The 25,177-nt window shown below is 31.0% G+C and overlaps 1 protein-coding gene across 4 annotated transcripts in view; it reads right to left on the minus strand.

The window, feature by feature from the left end:
* Nucleotides 1-535: 535 nt before the first annotated feature.
* LOC139501100 (2-(3-amino-3-carboxypropyl)histidine synthase subunit 2-like) overlaps nucleotides 536-25,177 on the minus strand; it is a 68,777-nt gene continuing 44,135 nt past the window's right edge. For 3 of the 4 annotated variants that reach the window (XM_071290094.1, XM_071290101.1, XM_071290107.1), the window contains exons 2-7: nucleotides 19,485-19,642; nucleotides 18,828-18,940; nucleotides 16,299-16,519; nucleotides 10,486-11,163; nucleotides 9,448-9,624; nucleotides 536-689 (exon numbers count right to left, since the gene is read on the minus strand). In XM_071290094.1, the coding sequence (XP_071146195.1) occupies nucleotides 568-689; nucleotides 9,448-9,624; nucleotides 10,486-11,163; nucleotides 16,299-16,519; nucleotides 18,828-18,940; nucleotides 19,485-19,634 (1,461 nt within the window). In that variant the 5' untranslated portion in view covers nucleotides 19,635-19,642 and the 3' untranslated portion in view covers nucleotides 536-567. Of the gene's footprint in view, nucleotides 690-9,447; nucleotides 9,625-10,485; nucleotides 11,164-16,298; nucleotides 16,520-18,827; nucleotides 18,941-19,484; nucleotides 19,643-23,161; nucleotides 23,284-25,177 lie in introns of those variants that run through there. The other variant, XM_071290090.1, reaches the window with a different exon arrangement.

A 25,177-nucleotide genomic window follows, 5' to 3' on the forward strand; every position in this document is an offset into this window, starting at 1 on the left:
TGTGTAATGAAATTCAGATGTACCTTCATTGTAAGGGTGAAGAGGAATTAAAATGTGTTGGGATGGTAAAATAAGCTTTCTTTTTTGCAACGCTTTCTTTTTTAGAACACAACTAGCAGTAATTACTTGTGGTTTTCCTAGAGCAGTTTGATTAAACTTTTCACATAATTGTACACTCTAATTTGTTTAAACAAATTGTAATAGTGTCAGAACTCTAAATGAGCTGAAATCAGTTAAATCACACAAAACAAAATGGTTTTGGGAGGAATTTAAAAATCCTATAATCATACAGACCCATCTCTGGCCTTCATATTCTTTTATCTTATTGGAATAAAATGGCATTTCTCAGTATCTTGACCTATTCAACATTGTAATTAATTTTTCTCATCAATTTGTTTAATCCTTGTACCAATGGTGAGTTGAAATAGACTGTCCAATAATGAAGAAAAACAATAGAAATTTGAAAATTCAACAATGTTGGTGAAGTGGAGGAATGAAAACTTTAACACATTTAAACATAAAGAGGAAGTAAGCATTAAATTTTTTTAATATTTTATTAGTTAAAATTTATTTCTGTTCATTGCTGTAGCCTGCTGCAATTCCTTTCATTCCCTCAACTGCATTACTAACTTCTGTTTGACCCAAATTCTGTTCTAATCCTTTCCATGAACGTGATGAGAAAAACTCCTCTGCAAAAATATTAATATACTGCATTATGAAGAAATCCTCAAGGAAAATTGATAAATAATAAATAATGACAATATAATCATATCAATGAATTTTGATGATACAAATCATTTTGTAATCACTTGGACAAATAAGATTCAAATTGACACCTTCATATCTGTGATGTAAGATAAGTAAATATGTTTAATAATGAAATATGGTGAAGACCTTTAATAACCCTAGATAAATAGGAGATTACGTGAGATCTGATAGCCAACTCCCAGATAAAATAAATCCCCCCTGATTAAACAAAAATGTCCTGACTCATTCATAAAGTACTGATCCTAATGGTCAGTATTATAAACAAATTAAACTGTGTACAATTTCCATTCATGACAAATCAACATGTGACATTCACATCATATGTTAACCCTTACCAAAGGAGGAGGTTTATCATATTTAAATTCTTCAATGAGATTCAATCCTTTTGCAGCAATAAACAAGAATGTGTTCATAGTACACGGATGCCTGATCTGCAGTATCATTTTCTATGATCTTCGGACCATGAAAATGAGGTAAAACCTCCAATTTGGCATTAAAATTAGAAAGATCATAGCATAGGGAACATGTGTACTTATTTCAAGTTGATTTGACTTCAACTTCATCAAAAACTAACTCGACCAAAAACTTTAACCTGAAGTGGGACAGACGGACAAACCAATGAACGGACGCACAAACCAGAAAACATAAATCCCATAAATTGGGCAAAATATTGTTCGAGGTGAAGCTGCTGCTCCAAATTTTTGTTAATTACTATTGATAAGATTTCACAAGAGTGTACATGCTGAAATGTTAATAAATATAACTTAATTTTATGCTGAAAGATTTCAAGAAAAAAATGTTATTTCATAAAAGAGTAACATCAAAATAAAGGGTTGTTTTTTCAGATGAACATGTACAACTAGAAATGATTAAATACAACTTAGTATAGTTGACTTATAACTTCATTATAGTATCTGAAAAACTGACACAATCACTAAAACTTAAACTTGATTATTGAACCATGTAAAGAAATTACTCTGAAATGAGGACAAGTTATAAGCCTATAAGGCCAACATGCTTCCATTTAATTAAATCATTTTTATATCAAACAAACAAATGTATGGTGAACATAATATATATATGAAGGATATATTTGATAGATAACGAAAAAAAAAATCAATTTTCAAATAACAATTTTGCTTATTTTTTAGATTATATTAAATCAAAGTGAGTTTTATTTGTTATTTTATGGTATATACTGTCTTCTACTGAATCCCTCAAAAAAATATATGAAAAAAAAAATCATTACAAAAATCCAATATATTTTTACCAAGATAACACATATCAAAATAGCTGTTCAGTAACAGTCTAAAAGTTCTTACCACATTTGTATACTTTTTTTTTTAAATCTGTGTCAATTACTAAATTCAAGTTCAATATTATGATTTATTTTATTGCTTAGAGAGATATTGATCGTTCGTAAGGTTAATTATCAAACTAATATATCTTTTCTAATTGGCTTGGCTTTTATGGAGTATTCAAGTCCAAAATCCTTATTTTTCTGCTTTTCATATTTACATTTTAAGGGTTTCAACATGATCAAGATCTTAGATAGTTCCTGATATATTATTAAATCCAGTGAAAAAATATGTCAACACCCCTTAACCTGATTGAGATAATGATTAAAAAGAATTTTTGAAAATAACACAATCAACTAAGCCTTTCTCATATATACTGAATAAAAAATATTACTTCCAAACGTGAAAATATATTTCTTCGTAGTTCAGTATTTTTGTGATTTTACTTTTTCTGTAACAGTGGGAAAGTGGTCCTATGATTAAAGTGGTCTCTGAGGAGTTGAATTAAAAAGATATCCAATACAGATATTTGTCTCTCCGAGAATCTCTTGAGATGATAGATTATTGTACTGTTTATTAACCCTTATATTATTTTCATATTACTGACTAATGAGAGTATTCAGGTTTTAATTTGATTTATTTTCATAAGTTATCACATCCATACTGGTATATGTCAAAATGTAGAACATTTGTAGGTGGAACCAAAAAAATTGTCAAATTTCATGACTTAAGAGATTAAATTTAAAATTTATCCCATTCACAGAAAGTAAATCATTCAAAAATGTTGTCATGTTATATCTCTTAATTTAAAAGAAAAATCTAAATTTATGTCACTGTCCGGACTTTAAAAGCCTTATCTAAACAATGAAATACATTTCATGTTGTTTTAAAACATCTTTATACGGAGCGGGAAAAGGGTCACTCATTTTGTTTCAAATGGGATCTGAAGCAGGATTTCCCCTGCGTCAATTATTTTTTTCGCCACCCCTCTTGCCAAAACAATATATTTTTTGCAATGGTCAATGAAGGGTTGGCCCTAAATTTTTGAAGTTTTTTTAAATCGGGCCAAAAAATATTTTTTTTTACATAGAAATACTTATGACAATTATATTTGTTTTGCACCTTCCCTTAAAAGGAGTAGGTTCAGTAAGACCCCTTTTTGGCCCCAAAATATAGCAGTTTTACAAAATTGTTAAAATGTATACTTTTAGTTATTTATTGGAAAGTAGAATGCTTCTGCTAAAAATATATGGGCTGTGTTTGACAATACAATGTACATATATCGGGTACTAGCATCAGTAAGTCATGCTAAATTACTGAAATCTTCACAATTTTAGCATTTTAGTTATATTTTAGACATTTTCCATCTTAAATGAAAGTGGCCACATTCGTGTTCATTCTTAATATTGAAATGTAAGTTGTATTTGATGATAATACATAACATATATAACATGACAGTACCCAAATTGCACCTATTTTGACAGTTTTTTCACCTACGCTTTTTTATTATAAAGAAAAAAATGTCCATTTTGTGTTTATTTTGTAGCTGTATCCTTCTTTATTATGTAGGTACACCAATTTGATTTTTAATCCATATGGAATCATAGAAAAATTGGTCTAAACTGACCTCCAAACCATCAATGATTCTGACATGAGTAGTACCCAAATTGCATTGTCAAAAGTCTAATAACAGAGCTTTTGTTTAAATTCTTCAAATATTTTGAACAATTGGATATTAGTCCATGCTTACTCTAAAAAAAAATTTTAAATGGATACTTGTAACATATTGTATTTGATCATTTTAAAAAGATGACGTTTTGATCATGCAACGTTTCAGTACATTTTGCTTTTTCAGTAAACACTTCATTTATTGATAAATACTGTGAACGTTTTGTAAAAATCTAAATATTTTCACCTATATTGAAAGATGTGCAAAGTGTCAAATCATAAAAATACAAAGTGTTTAGTCTCTAGGAAATATTGCAAGATGTCCACTGCTACTTTTGCTAAATAATTGCAATTTGGGTACTCGGTGCAATTTGGGTACCGTTATGTTAAAGGTTGAGGATGAACACGGCTGCGGCCACTTTCACTTTAGGCAAAAACCATCTGAAAAGTGACAATTTTTGACATATTTGATAGATTTTTCATATTTAAGCTGGAATCGGGCGTTTTTAATGAGTAAATCAGTTAAAATCTTTTACATATACTTATTGACTCAACAAAAGTAGACACTTTTAAAAGTGTTTAAAAAGTGTCTAAAATCTTTCGTCAGATGAACTTGAAATTTGAAACCAAAATCGGCCCTTACCGGACCTACTCCTTTATGATCCCTTGAATAAACATTTTTTTGTATTTTAAGGTCAATTTTGGTATTTGGTTTTCCATAATTTTAATTGTTTTTTGGCATAATTAACTTCGGCTGCCATCCACTATTCAAAAAGTTTTTATATTCATGAATTCTATATCAAAATTGAAATCTTTTAGTTACAAAACATTTTGGATCACAGGTGGTGGCCAAGGTTGTCCTAAAGCCTTTAGGTCTGAAAATTACACAAAATCATCAAATTTTGACAAAATGTCTAAAATGGGCTTACTTTGGAGAATATTATGAACTTATATGAAAAGAACTAATTTATTTAGCATTAAGTCTTTTAAAATAGATCCATTTAGGAAACAAGTTGTGACCTTTTTGGTGTTTTATGATTAAGTTGATATTTTAGGCCATTTTGTTCTATTTTGTCCTTTTATCGTCAAGTAACATAAATATATTTTTTGTTCAAATTTTCCTTCTTTCTAAACAAAGAAAAATCAAAGAGCTGAAAGCTCTGAAGAATGACATTTTTTATGCAAGTCTTCACATGCCGTAATTAGTTAAACATTGCAACATGTCTCGTAAGCATATAATTGATATTCGTATATGTGTCTGTTTTTTCAGTACAAATGAATAGGTCAAGACTACCTGAATGATCTACAGTAACTAACTGTAACCAATTACTACTGGCTGTTTTTTTTTGTATAAATAAATAGGTCAAGACTACCAGGAATGATCTACAATGTCCAATGACTACTGGCTGTTCTTTTGTACTAATAAATAGGTCAAGACTATTTGAATGATCTACAATATCCAATGACTACTGGCTGTTCTTTTGTACATATAAAAAAAGACTACCTGAATGATCTAAAGTATTCTAAGTAATGTGATTTTTTTTTCTATTACATTTTTTCTAAGGTAGCAATACACAGTTAGGAGTTTAGTTTCGCATTTTGGCCCCTGTGGATTTTTCAAATAGGAAAGTTATTGTGTAATAAAATTCATTTTTAGACAGATGAGTGCTAATTTAGCCTTCAAAGATGGTTTATAAGTGCATCAAGATTATTTTTTACATGTTTTATGGGCTGTTTTCTGTTTGACAATCCGTATTTTCATAGCTAGACCGGGTATCGGTCCTGAAATTAATGTACTGTTTACAAACATTTACCATTTTATATACTGGATATAAAATCTATGGAAGATTCTGATTACATACATATGCCCATATATGACACAAACAGTAAACTTGATATTGCAAGAAAGCAATGAAAAGGGGATGGTAAAATTCATAAGGGCAAATTTTAGTATTTTTCCTAACTGTTTATTGCTACCTTATGGCATTCTTACCAAGCTCAGAATTGTATAATTTAAGACTTTTCATGCCACAAATCTATTGATATTTAGATTCTTAATCAACTTCTGAGTAAATTAAGTGTTTAAGAATGACAATATATGTCAATTCTATTGTTTACAGTCCTTAGCAACCAAAATTAGACATTTTGACACACGGCTTATATATGTACTCTATCGGCTTAACTCTTGCTTCTGATGGATTGGGCTGCATGTAGTAGCATAAGTATTGAACGCGTTGGTTTTTTACTTGCGAATATATCAAATTATTGTTTTTATCAAGATTTCATGTTACATTTTGGCATATATTAAATGTATAGTTAAATCAGATGTAAGAAATTGATTCCCTATCACCAAGTTTGTTAATCAAGTCTTTGGTATGTGTTGTAAATGTGTGTATTGGTTATTTCAAAGTAAAGGAATATTGTTATTGTTATATTAAGAGAGTTTATATAAGTTGTCAGAAGTTATTTCTAGTATTTAGTATATTGAATGAGTAATTAACGTACGTTTTACTTTATATTATTAGCTGTATCGATAACGTCGTACATGGCGCAACTTTGTCATGTATTGTTCAGAACGTTACCGTTGGGTCAATATTTTAAGCGTTAACCCAAAAGTGTATATTTATGAGTTCTTAACTGGAAGAATTGATATGTCTAGATATGTTTATTTATAAGAGTGTTTGATTATAAGCATTTTGAGTCGAGGACTCCTATATTTTATGTAAGCGTTTTACGTTATGTTATGTTATGTTTTTCATCCTGCTTAGAATATTTACTTCCGGTAATTTGAAATAAATACCAGTGCAACATCACATTTGTCAGTCTTTGCTGTGTTTACTTTTGGCTTGCAGCAAGGCTCATCCTGGGGGTTCCTAGAGGTAAGAAGCAGCGCATTAGCTGTATGCCTCGTATTTTATATTACAAGTAAGGGTTATAATTTAGAGGTAAGAAGCAGCGCAGATAGTTGTATGCCTTGCATATTCATTTATATTGTCAAGTTAATCCCGCGGTTGGTCCGTACGAAAATACAAGTAAAAGACTATTATTTTAGTAGCTCCGCTGGTATGTAAATTATATATATTATTGTATGGAAATATATCGGCTCTTTAATAAAAGTATCATTTTTACTATTGACTAGTTATTCACGCTACCAATGATGAGAGAGAACAGACAACAGATTTGACGTCCGTATGTATTTATTACCCCGTGCATTTACTAGTTTTATGAGATATTCGTATTTGCTGGCTTTATAACTATATCAAAACATAGCAAGAAGCAGAAATTACGACAGTATGCAATAAGCATAAAGATTAACATTTTTATGCTTGAAATTGCTAAATTTTATACAATGTTGCATCATCAGAGATCTTATTAAGATATTCAACATTAACAAACTGACAAAAGAGGTACAGTTTTTAATATTTGGCTAAAAGTTGAGGTAGAGACAAGAGTTTACACTTTGACTTGGCACCTTTCTTTAAAATCAGTTTTTGTCACGTTTCAGTGTCAACTGCTAACCTTCATAATATATTCATTACTCAACCAATTTTCAAAAATAAAAGGCCATTTTACTCGTATTAGCTAGCAGAACTCAGAAAATAAGTTAAAAGGGAGAATTTGAAAAAAAATTAATATTAAGGTAGCAATACACAGTTAGGAGTTTAGTTTCGCATTTTGGCCCCTGTGGATTTTTCAAATAGGAAAGTTATTGTGTAATAAAGTTCATTTTTAGACAGATGAGTGCTAATTTAGCCTTCAAAGATGGTTTATAAGTGCATCAAGATTATTTTTTACATGTTTTATGGGCTGTTTTCTGTTTGACAATCCGTATTTTCATAGCTAGGCCGGGCATCGGTCCAGAAATTAATGTACTGTTTACAAACACTCTTTTTCTACACGAAGTTTTTGACGCAAATTTCACAAGAAAATGAGATGAAAGACATATGATTTTCATTGGATTTGCTGAATGATATATGTACACAGTTTCAGAAAAGGTATTACTTCAAGCAATTGAAATTCTACTTTTAGCCAAATTTTGAGGAAATATGACATCTTTCCCCCCCTTTTTGCAATATTTTATAACAAATAAATGCAGATTGTTGCCATGAATACACCAAAAAGAAATTATATTTGACCATTTTATATACTGTCATTACTGTCATTCTATAATATTATTGCGTAAGTATTTTTTATTGGCCTTGTTATTGGTCTATGTCTTGGTGTATTGGTCTGAGGCAAAGCCGAAGGCCAATACTGCTGACCGAGGACCAATAATAAGGCCAATATAGAAATAAACGTAATAGTATCTTTATTAATTACCTACAGTGTTAAAATATTTTTTTATTTCATTTCACAAGAGATAAAAAAAATTACCTTGAAGTGGAACTATCCAAATCTCAGTTTCTTTTTATAAGATGCAATATCTAATGATTTGGTGCCATTTCCATGTATCTTCAGTTGTTTCTCATCTGAATTTTTCTACCCTTTCCAGTCACTATAAAGTGTTACAACTAAGTTAGACAACACATAAATAGTAATTGGAAAGGTACTGCCATTGCATGTGTAATGCAAATATATTTTTTTTTTAAATAATGTAGGAGTTGAAATTGATACAACTATCCATAAGCCAATTGACCAAAGAATGAAGATTTTCACAATTACAGAATGTATATGCCTGATACGGGTTTAAAAATAAAAGACCATTATTTTCTTAATCTTATCTTTTAGTCAACATTGTAATGAATATTATTATTATTATTATTACAAGGCATTTTTATAGCGCATTATATAAAAATACAATTACTCTAAGCGCTTTACATGTTAAAACAAAAATACACAAGTTCGTACATACACGCAATTACAAAGTTAAAAATATACCGAAATATGTATAAAGCATACATCAAATCAACTATAAAAAGTTAAGACTACAGCAACTTGGTAAAAAATTACTTAAAAGAATTATTAATGAATAAGTAAATATTTTAATAACTAAATATTTCTAAAACTTGCTGAATTTTGTATTTAAAAATAAGTTACTAAAATATTCCGGCTTGTAAAAAATAAAATAAAAATACAAATGTTATATCGAAATATACAGAAAGTCATAAAATCAGAATAAAATGTACAAAATATTAAAAATCAACATCAGTCAAAATACAACCAATCACACTTCCAGGTCTTAACTTATGAGCAATAAACACTTTAAAACATTTACTTTATCAATTAGTCCATTGTTGCCTACAGCTACAAAATGCAATCAGCTGATTATTGATTTTCTGTCAAAATCGTAACGAGTTCAAGGTATAGTCTCATCAGGGAAAGTCAGAGAAACCCAAAAAATATAAAATAAACAAGATGGATTAAATCAAATACTTCTATATATTTCCTTCTCCAAATTCTCTCGCAAATAATGAAATTTAATCGCCACAATTTATATTTTTTTTGCAAAATGCAAAAATGGTGCTCGCCAAGGAAACCTTGATTCAAAGTATGATTGCTGATTTATGTCTTATAATAATGTCAATACATTGTGTGTGTTTTCATTTATATCCATTTAATAAATATAAACACAAGTTTAAAAGGATTTCAAGTTTCCTCAATTTTTAAAATGTAATAAATATGAACAATTGGAGATGTCAAGTAAACATCTACCATACAGCAGCCCAACTACATGAGTCAACTAAACAATTCAACGAAACATGGCTGTAATTACCTGCATTTTCTGCCTTTACTGTTGTAACAGCCATTGCTTCATTTCTAGGGACGATTGATGTTGAAGTAACCTCTGGTTGTGTCACGTGACCTATTGTCCTCAGTTTACCTGTGATTAATGATACATCTGTAGTACCTTCCATGTCAGAATCTTGTATAGGAACATAGTCTGATCCATCTAAAACAGAAAACTCAGCACTTTAAATATGATATATGTGGATACAGAAGTGTGTTTGACCCATCTAAAACATAACTCTGCACTTTAAATATGATATATGTGGATACAGAAGTGCATTTGACCCATCTAAAACATAACTCTGCACTTTAAATATGATATATGTGGATACAGAAGTGCGTTTGACCCATCTAAAACATAACTCTGCACTTTAAATATGATATATGTGGATACAGAAGTGCATTTGACCCATCTAAAACATAACTCTGCACTTTAAATATGATATATGTGGATACAGAAGTGCGTTTGACCCATCTAAAACATAACTCTGCACTTTAAATATGATATATGTGGATACAGAAGTGCATTTGACACATCTAAAACATAACTCTGCACTTTAAATATGATATATGTGGATACAGAAGTGCGTTTGACCCATCTAAAACATAACTCTGCACTTTAAATATGATATATGTGGATACAGAAGTGCATTTGACCCATCTAAAACATAACTCTGCACTTTAAATATGATATATGTGGATACAGAAGTGCGTTTGACCCATCTAAAACATAACTCTGCACCTTTAATATGAAGTACTGTGAGAATTAAGTGTTATAACTTCTGATTTTCATAAATTGAATTCAGGCCATGCAATGTGTTGCTAAAATGTCAGTGAGACACAGTATTCATCTATTCTGTGACTATTGTTCTGGTATTCTTATGTAAAGGTTGGCTATGGCACTCCACTTACTGACCTTCCCTAAGTTTGTGAACATTTTCATTGGGGAAACAATAATTTTCAAATAACATGACATTGTTTCAGATGAACTTTGAATCTGTATTTTGACTTTATGTATTATTACCTGGTAATATATCTCTGAAATCTGTGTGGTAATCTCCAGTCCATTCGCGACTTCTGTTACATGCCATCTCCATTTCATACACTGATACAACAGGCTTGTAAAATTCTGACGAGTCCAATAATGTGTTTTCTGGACATGCTACTAGCACATATACATCCACCTCCAAGAAATTTGCAAGTTTAGGAACATTTAACTTTCCAACCACAAATGTATAACTTTTCTTTCCAGCTTGTTTGATTAAATTTTTAAGTCGTTCTATAACTTTCAAATAATCAGCAACACCTAAAGTTCCCACTACGATACCGACAATGTTTGCATCTTTGGCCTTCTCCACCATGTAAAATCTTTTCATTAACATTCTATTTACATTAGAACTTTCTTTCCTTAGTTCAAAGTTCAATGGATTATAGGTATAAAAACAGCACTTATTTAAGTTCATTATTAAATTTGTCAAGGTTAAATTTTCTTGTCCTATATAAAGCATCATTGCACTATCTAATGACTGGTTTAGAGGAAGTTTCAATGATCGGTTACATTTACAAATCGATTTCTCTTTAGAAAGGTCATTTGAAGAACTGTCAAGGCAACTATTATTTGAATCCCCATTTCCTGATTGGAAAATTAGTTCTGACACAATAAAGTTGTGAAAATGGTGTTTCAACTTTGTAGCAATAGCATCTGAAAGAGAAAATCTAATGTAAATGGAACATTTTATTCTTGAAGCTTATGGTGTTTATCTGCAAACAAACAAACAAGATTGGCTGATATATGACACACAAGGAACACATCTATGTTACTGAGAGATTTTATGAGGAGAATTGATATTTCTTATACCATTGTAGTTTTCTGACCTTTGTGTATTTTTTCACCAATTACAACACTTTGCTTGATGTTTACTGCAAACATGAAGTCGGTAGTTGGTACCCCTATTATTATTTTATCATTAAAAAGGACATTTTTGTATGAACTACATGTAGTTTTTAAAGAAAAATATATGGAGTAAAAAATTGAAAATTTTATGATTTAAACAAAAATTTCTATACAAATGAGCACCAATTTTGAAAGAATTTAATCAGCAATATTTAATGGGAAAACAGAGATAAAGGCATATTTTTTTCAATTTTCAGATAAAGTTCAACGAGCCAAATGTGTATGCAAAATTTTAAGAAAGTCTGTGACATAGCCCATGTACTGTAACTTGACCTTAAAGGGGCACTAGCTACGAGATATATAAAAAATCTAAAGTTTGATTTTTGTCTGTTCAATCAATAATGAAAGTGAAATAGTAAATTAACAATTCACTTTTTGCAGCCAAAAAGGTTCAATTTTGTCAAATTACGCTAAGAAACATTGATAATTAGTCATTCACTTGCAAGTGAAAGGGTCGACCTCTTTAAATCCGTATTCATGTGAACTTAAATTTAACCCCTAGCTAGAGATTGACAACGCATGCATTGTACGTGTACTGGTTATTTAAAGAAAAAGAATGTCAACAATGCAAGTGAAACTACGGTAAATCATTTGATTACTAATTCGATGCACATAAAATCATACTTATACGGTTAAAAACAATGAGAAACATCTATTTTAATCTATAAAATAAAATCAAACAGACCTAAAAAAATCTAATTGCACATGTTGGTTTAATCTATTCATATCTTTATTTATGTTTACATCGCTTATATGGTCATCTGAGGTCAAATCGATGGTTAATTAGATGGCGTCTGGACCAGTGTTCTCCCCAGAAAATTTGGATAGCATCACATTTGGCGTAAAAAATAAATTGTATTTTTTTCAATGTAATTTGTCACGTCGTAGTAATGCTCTATTTCCTTTAAAAAGGCTTTATGTTATATACGTTATTGTTTATAACAAAATGTATTATATTGTTTGTATACTATAGGCCCTTATTTGGTGAATAAAATATTCTATTCCACCCTATTCTTTGTGTCTATATTGTTGAATTCATAACTGAGAATACAATTAAACTAAAACCATGAAAACAGTATTTTCAGTTTAGGTTTTCTATATTCATTTATAGTTCCAGAATTATTTTTTTCCGCTTGGGCCAAATAAGAATATACGTGTATAGATACAATTGCACTAAATATGTAGGAAAAAACACTGGTTCTTATAATAAAAAACTAGAGGCTCTAAAGAGCCTGTGTCGCTCACCTTGGTCTATGTGCATATTAAACAAAGGACACAAATGGATTCATGACAAAATTGTATTTTGGTGATGGTGATGTGTTTGAAGTTCTTACTTTACTGAACGATTTTGCTTCTTACAATTATATCTATAATGAACTTTGCCCATTAGTAACAGAGAACTATATTTGGTAGAAATTAACATATATTTACCAAATTAATGAAAATTGTTAAAAATTGACTATAAAGGGCAATAACTCCTTAAGGGGTCAATTGACCATTTTGGTCATGTTGACTTATTTGTAGATCTTACTTTGCTGAACATTATTGCTGTTTACAGTTTATCGCTATCTATAATAGTATTCAAGATAACCAAAAACGGCAAAATTTCTTTAAAAATTACCAATTGGAGGGCAGCAACCCAACAACCAGTTGTCCAATTCATCTGAAAAATTCAGGGCAGATAGATATTGACTTGATTAACAATTTAACTTCTTGTCAGATTTGCTCTAGATGCTTTGAATTCATAGTTATAAGCCAAAAACTGCATTTTACCCCTATGTTCAATTTTTAGCCGTGGCGGCCATCTTGGTTGAATGGCCAGGTCATCGGACACATTTTTCAAACTAGATACCCCAAAGATGATTGTGGCCTAGTAGTTTCAGTGGAGATTTTGTAAAAGATTACTTAGATTTATGAAAAATGGTTAAAGATTGACTATAAAGGGCAATAACTCCTAAAGGGGTCAACTGACCATTTTGGTCATGTTGACTTATTTGTAGATCTTATTTTGCTGAACATTATTGCTGTTTACAATTTATCTCTATCTATAATAATATTCAAGAAAATAACCAAAAACAGCAAAATTTCCTCAAAATTACCAATTCAGGGGCAGCAACCCAACAACCAATTGACCGATTCATCTGAAAATTTCAGGGCAGATAGATCTTGACCTGATAAACATTTTTATCCCGTCAGATTTCCTCAAAATGCTTTGGTTTTTGAGTTATAAGCCAAAAACTGCATTTTACCCCTATGTTCTATTTTTAGCGGTGGCGGCCATCTTGGTTGGTTGACCAGGTCACGCCACACATTTTTTAAACTAGATACCCCAAAGATGATTGTGGCCAAGTTTGAATTAATTTGGCCCAGTAGTTTCAGAGGAGAAGATTTTTGTAAAAGATTAATTTAATTTATGAAAAATGGTTAAAATTGACTATAAAGGGCAATAACTCCTAAACGAGTCAACTGACCATTTTGATCATGTTGACTTATTTGTAGATCTTAATTTGCTGAACATTATTGCTGTTTACAGTTTATCTCTATCTATAATAATATTCAAGATAATAACCAAAAACAGCAAAATTTCCTCAAAATTACCAATTCAGGGGCAGCAACCCAACAACCGATTGACTGACTCATCTGAAAATTTCAGTGCAGATAGATCTTGACCTGATAAACATTTTTATCCCGTCAGATTTCCTCAAAATGCTTTGGTTTTTGAGTTATAAGCCAAAAACTGCATTTTACCCCTTTGTTCTATTTTTAGCCGTGGCGGCCATCTTGGTTGGTTGACCAGGTCACGCCACACATTTTTTAAACTAGATACCCCAAAGATGATTGTGGCCAAGTTTGGATTAATTTGGCCCAGTAGTTTCAGAGGAGAAGATTTTTGTAAAAGATTACTTTAATTAACGAAAAATGGTTAAAAATTGACTATAAAGGGCAATAACTCCTAAACGGGTCAACTGACCATTTTGGTCATGTTGACTTATTTGTAGATCTTACTTTGCTGAACATTATTGCTGTTTACAGTTTATCTCTATCTATAATAATATTCAAGATAATAACCAAAAACAGCAAAATTTCCTCAAAATTACCAATTCAGGGGCAGCAACCCAACAACCGATTGACCGATTCATCTGAAAATTTCAGGGCAGATAGATCTTGACCTGATAAACATTTTTACCCCATGTCAGATTTGCTCTAAATGCTTTGGTTTTTGAGTTATAAGCCAAAAACTGCATTTTACCCCTATGTTCTATTTTTAGCCGTGGCGGCCATCTTGGTTGGTTGACCGGGTCACGCCACACATTTTTTAAACTAGATACCCCAATGATGATTGTGGCCAAGTTTGGTTTGATTTGGCCCAGTAGTTTCAGAGGAGAAGATTTTTGTAAAAGTTAACGACGACGGACGACGACGACGGACGACGGACGACGGACGACGGACGACGGACGACGGACGCCAAGTGATGGGAAAAGCTCACTTGGCCCTTCGGGCCAGGTGAGCTAAAAAGGGAAGAGAAAGTATCATATAGCAATAAAATTTAAATTAAAAAACTTTCATTATCATGTCTATGAAATATATTGGTTCATGGTCCCAGTTGTTTCTTTTTATCAAAATGATATATATTTTTAACAAAGTTATCTAATAAATAGTCTGTTAATGCTTAGTTTTCTCTTTAGGTATCATTGTTTTCCGTCTACTGTGCCATTTGTGGATATGTAGTTATTATCGTAAAATGCGGATTTTTGTCATATCTGGTCCGATTCCGATCAGTACAAAAAACACAAAAATATTAAATGGCCGCCGAAAACAATGAAAAATACAAAAATAAACAATGTTTGACAAGAGATTGGGAATGATTATGGCGTTTTTAATGCATTAAATGGATGAAACATAAACTTAAGCCAATTATAATCACTCTCTAAAAAAAAGTACAAAACTTATTAAGCTCAAAATCGAAATTTTTACTTTCGATTTACAAGAGAAAGAAAGTAATACTATTATTTTGAAAGTCATTAAAAGATACGACTCAACCTCTTTTTAAAAGAGAAAAAATGTTTGTTTCTTTTAATTTTCATTTTGCAAACATATATTTTGATTTATTTTATGATTTTCTGATTACATTTTCTCCTTGTCGAAATTTCGATTGCAAACCAGGTGGTATTAATCATGTCACAAGTGACAGCTTGGGGTATTCATATCCAACCAGTTATGGACTATAATTCACACGAAACGAACCTATATATTATCTACCCATGCTCTGTAAACTGTTTATTTTAGACTTTTGATAGTTTGGATAAATGTTTTACATTGTTATAAAACAAATATGAGAATTTGAGTCAAATCGGTGACTATGAATTTGACAGCTAGTGCCTCTTTAAGCTATTTCTATAATAATCATGCATTATATAAACATATTTTGTATCATTGAATAGTCACTGTCGACTGATTTCTGGTTAAATCATGGTTAGAAATCACTGTATGGGAGATAACTCTAACTACACAAAATATATCTGAATGCTCAGAAAAATACCTGATTTGATCTATTCACTGAGTTTCATATAATGTAGGACATGCAATAAGAAACTACTTGTTACAGCAATATGATTCAGATAAATTAAAGTACATTAAGTGCAGTTTGTATGAAAAATCTGTAAAACCAACTCATGGCTGCTTCAACCACCTGTAAGCCAGTTTCAATTGAACAAAAGCAAGTTCAACTGAAACACTAAAATGTTCACCTCTTATGTATCCTTATATATAGTGAGGCTATGTGTTTAAGAGTCATTTCTGTTTGTCTTATCTCATATTCTAAATGTTTTCCTCCTTATGTTTGAATGTATTCTTAAAACTTTTTGTGTATAAGATCAACATACCTACAGCATGGTCATAGCAGGTATCATACAACAAAACAATAAGTTTGTCTTTGTCTGTAAATATATCCTTAACCTTTGACACAAGATCAGGAATATCTACTGGTGACTGACCAAAAACAAACTTGACAGGTATTCGTCGAGTAGGGCTCAAACAACTATGGCCATAATGAATAATACAGTCTGCATTATAATGTTCAGCAGTTACTTCATCTACACAACAACTGAAATATAAACAAATAGCAACAATTTAGCTTTATAATATTCAATTTCTTGAGTTAAATAGGTCTTAAAATGTTAAACAGTGTAAGAATATTCTCATTGAATGTAAAAACTAAAGGCTCTAAAAAGCCTGTGTCGCTCACATTGGTATATGTGAATATTAAACAAAAGAAACAGATGGATTCATGACAAAATTGTGTTTTGGTGATGGTGATGTGTTTGTACATCTTACTTTACTGAACATTCTTGCTGCTTACAATTATCTCTATCTATAATGAACTTGGCCCAATTAAAATTGTTAAAAATTGACTATAAAGGGCAATAACTCCTAAAGGGGTCAACTGACCATTTCAGTCATGTTGTTGACTTATTTGTAAATCTTACTTAGCTGAACATTATTGCTGTTTACAGTTTATCTCTATCTATAATAATATTCAAGATAATAACCAAAAACAGTAAAATTTCGATAAAATTACCAATACAGGGGCAGCAACCCAACAACGGGTTGTACGATTCATCTGTAAATTACAGGGCAGATAGATCTTCACCTAAGGAACGATTTAACCCTGTTAGATTTGCTCTAAATGCTTCGGTTTTTGAGTTATAAGCCAAAAACTGCATTTTACCCCTATGTTCTATTTTTAGCCATGGCGGCCATTTTGGTTGGTTGGCCAGGTCATCGGACACATTTTTTAAATGAGATACCCTAATGATGATTGTGGACAAGTTTGGAATAATTTGGTCCAGTGGTTTCAGAGGAGAAGATTTTTGTAAAAGATTACTAAGATTTACGAAAAATGGTTCAAAATAGACTGTTCAGGGCAATAACTCCTAAAGGGGTCAACTGACCATTTCAGTCAAGTTGACTTATTTGTATATCTTACTTTGGTGAACATTATTGCTGTTTACTGTTTATCTCTATCTATAATAATATTCAAGATAATAACCAAAAACAGCAAAATTTCCTTAAAATTACTAATTCAGGGGCAGCAACCCAACAACGGGTTATCCGATTCATCTGAAAATTTCAGGGCAGATAGATCTTGACCTGTTTAACAATTCTACCCCCATGTCAGATTTGCTCTTAATGCTTTGGTTTTTGAGTTATAAGCCAAAAACTGCATTTTACCCCTATGTTCTATTTTTAGCCATGGCGGCCATCTTGGATGTGGCCAAGTTTGGTTTAATTTCGCCCAGTAGTTTCAAAGGAGAAGATTTTTGTAAAAGTTAACGACGACGACGCCGGACGCCGGACGTCGGACGCCAAGTGATGAGAAAAGCTCACTTGGCCTTTTAGGCCAGGTGAGCTAAAAAGTGAGGAGAAAATGTGGGTTTTTTTATCATTAGTTTACAAACATATAGGCTTGAGATTAATTCATAAAAATAAATATATTTTTATAGAAGAAATCAATTTGATATCCTGATTTTACTAATGTATATGTTTTTTTAAATGTCTGTATGATAAAATGTTATGCATGTGAACAGTGATGTTATCTCTGGGCACTTAGTCAATTATCTGATTTATCAAGTTATCTAGGGGGAGATAATCTAATTTTCTCCCTTTTATCGTTACAGGAAATGAGGTCTTTCCATGAAGGTCCTATCAGTTAATTGGTGCCAATCAGTTTTTTTTATAAATTTCTTGAATGTTTTTTACTATTGGCTCACCAAAAATTAGGTCTGAAGTGAACTTGGTGAAGGTTATTACACAAATACTTCTCCTGCATAGAGCAAATTCATATCAATCATTTTTTGATGTGAGATATTACCAATGTTATTTAACTGATCGGGGAGAGCTTTATTTTAATTTGCATAAGGACAGTCTATTTGAAGATGTGTGTGATAAGGATGATGGCCTTTATATAATAATTGATTTCTAATCACCTATCAGTGTCACCAAACTGATATACAAATGAACAGAGTGTAAAATATCGGACAAATAACTGGACACTTCATTGATGAGTTTATCCCAAAACACCTGTCCATAGATGGACTGGTCTTAAATAAGCGGACCGGTTAAATCCAGCCTAGTCGGGTGAAATAAAAATCAAGTAATAACTTGATACAGTTGGTGGGAAAAATTATACTTTTACTAGTTTTTGAAATCATGGTTTCAGTTTTACTACATGAAAATCAAGGGAAAATATATCTTTCATTTTCAATGGGCATAAAAATTGTTAAGTCAAATTTACAAACTTTAATATGGCACAGATATGAGTAATAACTCTATTTTTGACAATCTAGATTGACAGGACAACAAATCAAAGAATACTTACTGTGATTTTAAATATTTGAAAAGTGAAACATTACCTGCCATATGATGTGTCTCCTAGTATAAACACTTTGCCCTCTATTTGACCTTGAATTTTGTCAGCTATGGGTACAGAGTCTTTCATCAGTTCATCAGGCATTTGCAATGCTATCTATAATGATATAAAACAAGTTAGCAAATCAAAATGTTGACAACATTCAGGCAATTAGATACTATTCAATAAAACTAAGTTTTTTGTTTAAAAAAAAAAATTGGTAAAAATTTGATATATCATATAAAATCAAATAAATATTTTTTTAAAACATTTTTGTCACAATAAAAAAATGTCTTCAATCAAGAAAATTTTTCATACGATTTCATAATTGGTCAATTAGAGATATTTACAATATTTCATTTTAAATTACTGAATTAAAAACAAATATTTATAGTTAACTTCTTTATTTAAGAAAGTAAAGATTTCTTTTAAGGGTATAAATGCATGTTAGAATTAACAACTACCGGTAATATTTCGGTTCTCCTGCCTTTTTGATTTACCTTTCTAAATTTCTGTTATCAATCATTAATAACATGGTAACTGATGCAACAATGAGACAAGGTACATCAAATATTGATAGAAAACATTGTCTACCTGCGTATACATTACATCAATTGACAGATATTTAAAATACTTCATGTATGTTCATATCAAAACATACCTTTTTATAATCATGTTTTTGTATCCATTCAATGCAATCTTGAATTTCATAAAATTTCTCTAATAAATCTTTGGACACATTTCCACCAGAATTAACATCAAGTTTCCTGCTAATAACATCTTCATCAGGAGAACTAAAGTTAGCAGTCATCTTTCTTACTGAAATTATACCAGATACATGTATAATGTTTGTACATCAACATATAATAATTATTCAATGATTAACTGAAACTTTATGACATATCATGAAAGATCAAAGAATACAGAATTAATCCCAATGAATAACCAAATGAATATGCATTTTTCAAATTAAAGCACTTAATGGGCAGCATAGCATGACATTTATTTATATAAAAAATTTGTAAGGGTTCCACGGAACCCAGTGTTTCGCCTATGTTTGCTGTTAATCGCAGACTCAACAAAAATGAGGAAAAACATCAATAAAAATTTCCCTCTCGATACTGTCTTGTGATTGAAAGAAGCTTCCAAGTTTGGTAAAAAATCCAGAATAGTTTATGAATCTAATAAATGTTTTATAAACTTTAACTGCAGACTGTATGTAATGTTAACTGGAAGAAAAACTAAGTCCATTTATCAGTAAAATACGGAAAAAGTGAATTTTTTTTTTACAAAATTTACTTCTGAATAATATCTTATGATCAGAAACAAGCTTTTGTCTAAGTTTGGTAGAAATCCAGGATAGTTTAAGAACATTATAAAAATTTTAAAAACTTAAACCACAGAGTGAATGTTTTGTTTCTGGCAAAAAAACTAAGTCCATTTATAAGTAAAATACGGAAAAGTGGAAATTTATTTTTACAAAATTTTCTTCTTGATACTATCTTATGATCATAAACAAGCTTCTGTCCAAGTTTGGTACAAATCAAGGATAGTTTATGAAAGTTATTAAAATTTTAAAAACTTTAACCACAGAGTGAATGTAATGTTTCCTCGCATAAAAACTAAGTCCATTTATAAGTAAAATACGGAAAAGTGGAAATTTATTTTTACAAAATTTTCTTCTTGATACTATCTTATGATCATAAACAAGCTTCTGTCCAAGTTTGGTACAAATCAAGGATAGTTTATGAAAGTTATTAAAATTTTAAAAACTTTAAACACAGAGTGAATGTAATGTTTCCTCGCAGAAAAACTAAGTTCATTTATAAGTAAAATACGGAAAAAATGGAATTTTCTTTTTACAAAATTTACTTCTGGATACTTTTTTATAATCATAAACAAGCTTCTCTCCAAGTTTGGTAGAAATTCAGTATAGTTTAAGAAAGTTATTAAAATTTCAAAAACTTTAACCACAGAGTGAATATTTGTGGACGCCGCCGACGCCGACGGAATGTAGGATCGCTTAGTCTCGCTTTTTCAACTAAAGTCGAAGGCTCGACAAAAACAACACACTAGGATTTTGTAAAACATGTCACACTGAAATGAAATTTTAAAACTTCATAAGATTACAAACCTACATGTATCTATTATATCTTATAAAATGTATGTGTTGCAGGCTACAGTTGAACACTGTCAGGAGATATGAAAAAGGTCAATACAGTACATTGGAAGCAATATTATTTTGTGAACCCCAGGGTTTAAGCTAGGAATTTGAGGGCTTTAGTCACTTTTGTGCACTATTATAATCAACCTTTCTTGTGTAACAGAAAGAGACCAAGGATGTACAGTACAAGCTTCATCTTTGACTTTGTCAGATTTTAAATATCTTTAAAGGACTTAGGCATGATTGGCAGTAATTGTATGATTTGACTGTATTGGCTGTTATGAAGGATTCTGACATGGGATCCAGAAATTTACTTCACAATTTCTCTTCAGTTTGTTCCAGAGGACATTCCTGATCAACAAAAGTTTAATAGATTCCATTTTTTCAAACAAGGAATTACAGCAGGAATTCACTTGCAATGATTATCTCACTGCATCATCATTATCCTTATAAAACATCTTAATCGATATTTGGAAATCGTTTCTATCAAGTTGGAAATGAATAAAATCCTTTTTGGAACGATTATAATCATTGTAACTTAGTGTAAGGTGGTTGTAAACAATCACGTTTTCTACTTTCCGCTTTAAAATGAAATGAAAACGGGAAGTGACATGTGGATAACTGTCAAGGGAAAAACAATTTTGATAAAATGACAAAACTGTACTCCTGGTTGATGAAATGCATTGCCGACTGACTGATTTTCATGGGGAAAATAATTATGATGGTCTATTATGAGGTTTAATTAACGAATTATTGACCCAACCGATGTCGATAAGCAGATTAGTTGTAATAACTTGTAACACCTGTTGTAAATGTTAATTACCTAGGGGTCATAAACTTGTCAAAAAACATAAAGACAGGTAGATTTATAGTATTTTAATACGAAAATATTTTTTTACACTTTCAAAATTTAAGTGACGAAATTGATTTGAAATACTTTTGTCAATGTCAATGCGAAAATCGTTTCGTAAAATACGAAAGTGACGAGCGCTAGCAAAATCACTGGTTAACCCTCATTTTTCAATGATGATTTGGCCATACCATGCTGCAGTGACCTATAGTTGTTAATTTCTGTGTCATTTTGTCTCTTAACAATAAGGTTGTGAAGAGTTGTTTGAATAAAAGTAGAAAAAATGTAATAATTTGTTTTTAAAAAATTGGATAATATAGACTCAGAAAGATTGTTGATTATAGTTAGACATGAAAATGTAGATTTTTTTCCTTCTATTAGTGTAAATAGATCAATAAAGATGTCTGAAACATGTATAAAATCAGCAAAAATGAAGTGCAAACAATATGAGCAAATTAAACTGTTCAAATATCTCCTGTTTTGAATGGACACTGTTTTCTGTCTCTATATCTCACCAAAAAAACAGCAAAATAAATGAAAGGCAAATGTGAATTAGCATTAGGTAATATGCAAAAGTCTGAATAGATGGACAAAAAGATACAATTTAGTTGTCTCAAACGTGATATTGTCTCAGTAAGATATCGATGGGTCACTGTGAAAACAGTCTAATTATGAGAAAATAAAGGTTGGCAGGTAGGTGAAACTTACATAAATGAAGAGATAAATGAAAAATGAACAGATTGATGCACGATTTATATAATTTCAAGGCCGTCAGTCGGCACCAGAAGCGACAAAGCAGCGCATCTATTTTGGGTGGGCAAATATCCACTTTTTGATATGGGACGAGCTCTGACGTCCCACGGCCCCAGCTTGTCTGGCAAAACAGCCGTTGGACGTCAGAGTAATATCAGACTAAGTAAGATACTAAGAACTGATTATTGATGAGGTCAATTGCACAGATTGACCTTTGATCAACCGATATAATTCATTCATAAAAAACAACTCAAGAAATATATAAAATGGAAAATAAAAAAGGGGAATGTGTCAAAGAGACAACAACTCGACCAAAGGCAAAGAGAAGAAAACAGCCGAAGTCCACCAAAAGGTCTTCAATAGTGAGAAAATTCCGCATCCGGAGAGCCGGAGTCGTGCTTCAGATGGCCCATAATCAAAAATGTAGAATGATTGACGATATGTAATTTTTACTTTTTGTGCAAAGGCAACAGAATAAGAAAAAAACAATAAAAAGATGGCAACAATTGCGCAATGTCGGGCAACGTAGCCAGTTCTCTCCTTCTGCTATTCGTATAATTGGTTTTCTCACCAAATATTGTAGCTAACTGTCATTTCATGTCTTTCAGAAAGTATTTTCAGGGGAATAAAAGTATATTTTTTTTCTTGGGAACATGTGCTTCAATGTTATTTTGTTTCTCCTTCAATAAATGTAAATTTTACTATTATCAAACGTTTAAAAGATCTATAGTTGTAAATTAAAATGTAAATTTTTTCATACAAATTCGGAATAACTAGCACCCTATCTCCGGACAATTTGAAGAATGCTGAATTATGTCGTTGCACCGGCTGCTGTAATTATCATTTCTAGATGATGAATAGAAATTATAAAATATTGTTGTGAACTACCAAGCTGTGATTTTGTACAAATTATATTTTCGTACTACATGATGGGAAGGGAAGGGTACGGAAGCGTATTAGCGCCACACATTTTTTTTTTTTTTTTTTTCTTCCTATGTTTGCGTTATAACGCAAACCTTTGCGTTATAACGCAAACATTTGCGTTATAACGCAAACCTTTGCGATATAACGCAAACCTTTGCGTTATAACGCAAACCTTTGCGTTATAACGCAAACCTTTTGCGTTATAACGCAAACCTTTGCGTTATAACGCAAACCTTTGCGTTATAACGCAAACCTTTGCGATATAACGCAAACCTTTGCGTTATAACGCAAACCTTTGCGTTACAACGCAAACCTTTGCGATATAACGCAAACCTTTGCGATATAACGCAAACCTTTGCGTTATAACGCAAACCTTTGCGATATAACGCAAACATTTGTTTTATCTTATTTCTTATTTAAGATTCAAAGGAAACAGTAGTTATTAATGGAGGAGGCTGGATATAATAAAATTTATCACCTTTGTAGTAATTGCAAAGTAAACTACTTGAATAATTAGATCATATCAATGACTAATAATGAGCATAATAATATAAGAAGATGTGGTATGAGTGCCAATAAGAAAACTCTCCATCTAAGTCACTATTCGTAAAAGTAAACCATCATAGGCCGAATTACGGTCTTCAACACGGAGCATTGGCTCACACTAAACAACAAACTATAAGGTCCCCAAAAACGATATCCAAGTTACTACTAGTATATATATTACAAAGAAAATTGAGTAAATTGAGGTTATACCTAAGAAAAAAATCAACCCTGCTAATATAGCTATAACCGAATATAAATATACTTCCAAAGTAAGCTCTCGTTTGAGAACTGTGTAAAGTAGGTTACATTCAAACAAGCTACCCTTTGGCAATAAATGTATAGAATGAAGATGTTTCATTAATAAAATTATGTTCTCTCTATTCAAATTGCTACCCAAGCATCTTAAAAATACTTCATTATATTGAAATGAAAATTCAATGACTTTCTATCAAAGAATCTTGATCATATTCTGAGATTTAAAAAAAATGTTTCCTTATTAATAATTCATTTTAAAGCAGAAAGATCATTTTGTCTATTTGACTTGGAGGTTTCACAATTGTATGACATTATTTTTGATCTTTCAATTTTAATATGACTATATACTATATCTATTTTCTTGTTAAATTATATACTTTTCTGATGCACAAATCAGTCTTAATTTATGTATAATTGCACTTCAATTATTCCAATATTCCTATGCATATTTATTATAATGATTTGGCCTTGTATGTATGTTTCTTTTTTTATCTACTAGTAAATCACATCCGAAATGAATGACAGACGGACATATATACAAAACTTAATGAATAATTGAAATAAAGATGTTTGCGTTATAACGCAAAAGGTTTGCGTTATAACGCAAACATAGGAAGAAAAATAAAAAAAAAAATGTGTGGCGCTAATACGCTTCCGTAGAAGGGAATCAAGCAAACTATTTTAAAACGTATATTCAGTGAATGATAAAAGTATAAAATAAACAATCAGCGATGCATGCACTCAATATTATGTATCAGCATTTTGTGTGTACTAGTATTTTAGTTTTATGTCTGATTTATTTCATATTACAGATTTTATACAAATCTTAATCATAGTATTAACCTGTATCAGTTTGAGTTTG

The sequence above is a fragment of the Mytilus edulis genome, chromosome 1 (genome assembly GCF_963676685.1).
Source record: "Mytilus edulis chromosome 1, xbMytEdul2.2, whole genome shotgun sequence".
NCBI lineage: Eukaryota > Metazoa > Mollusca > Bivalvia > Mytilida > Mytilidae > Mytilus > Mytilus edulis.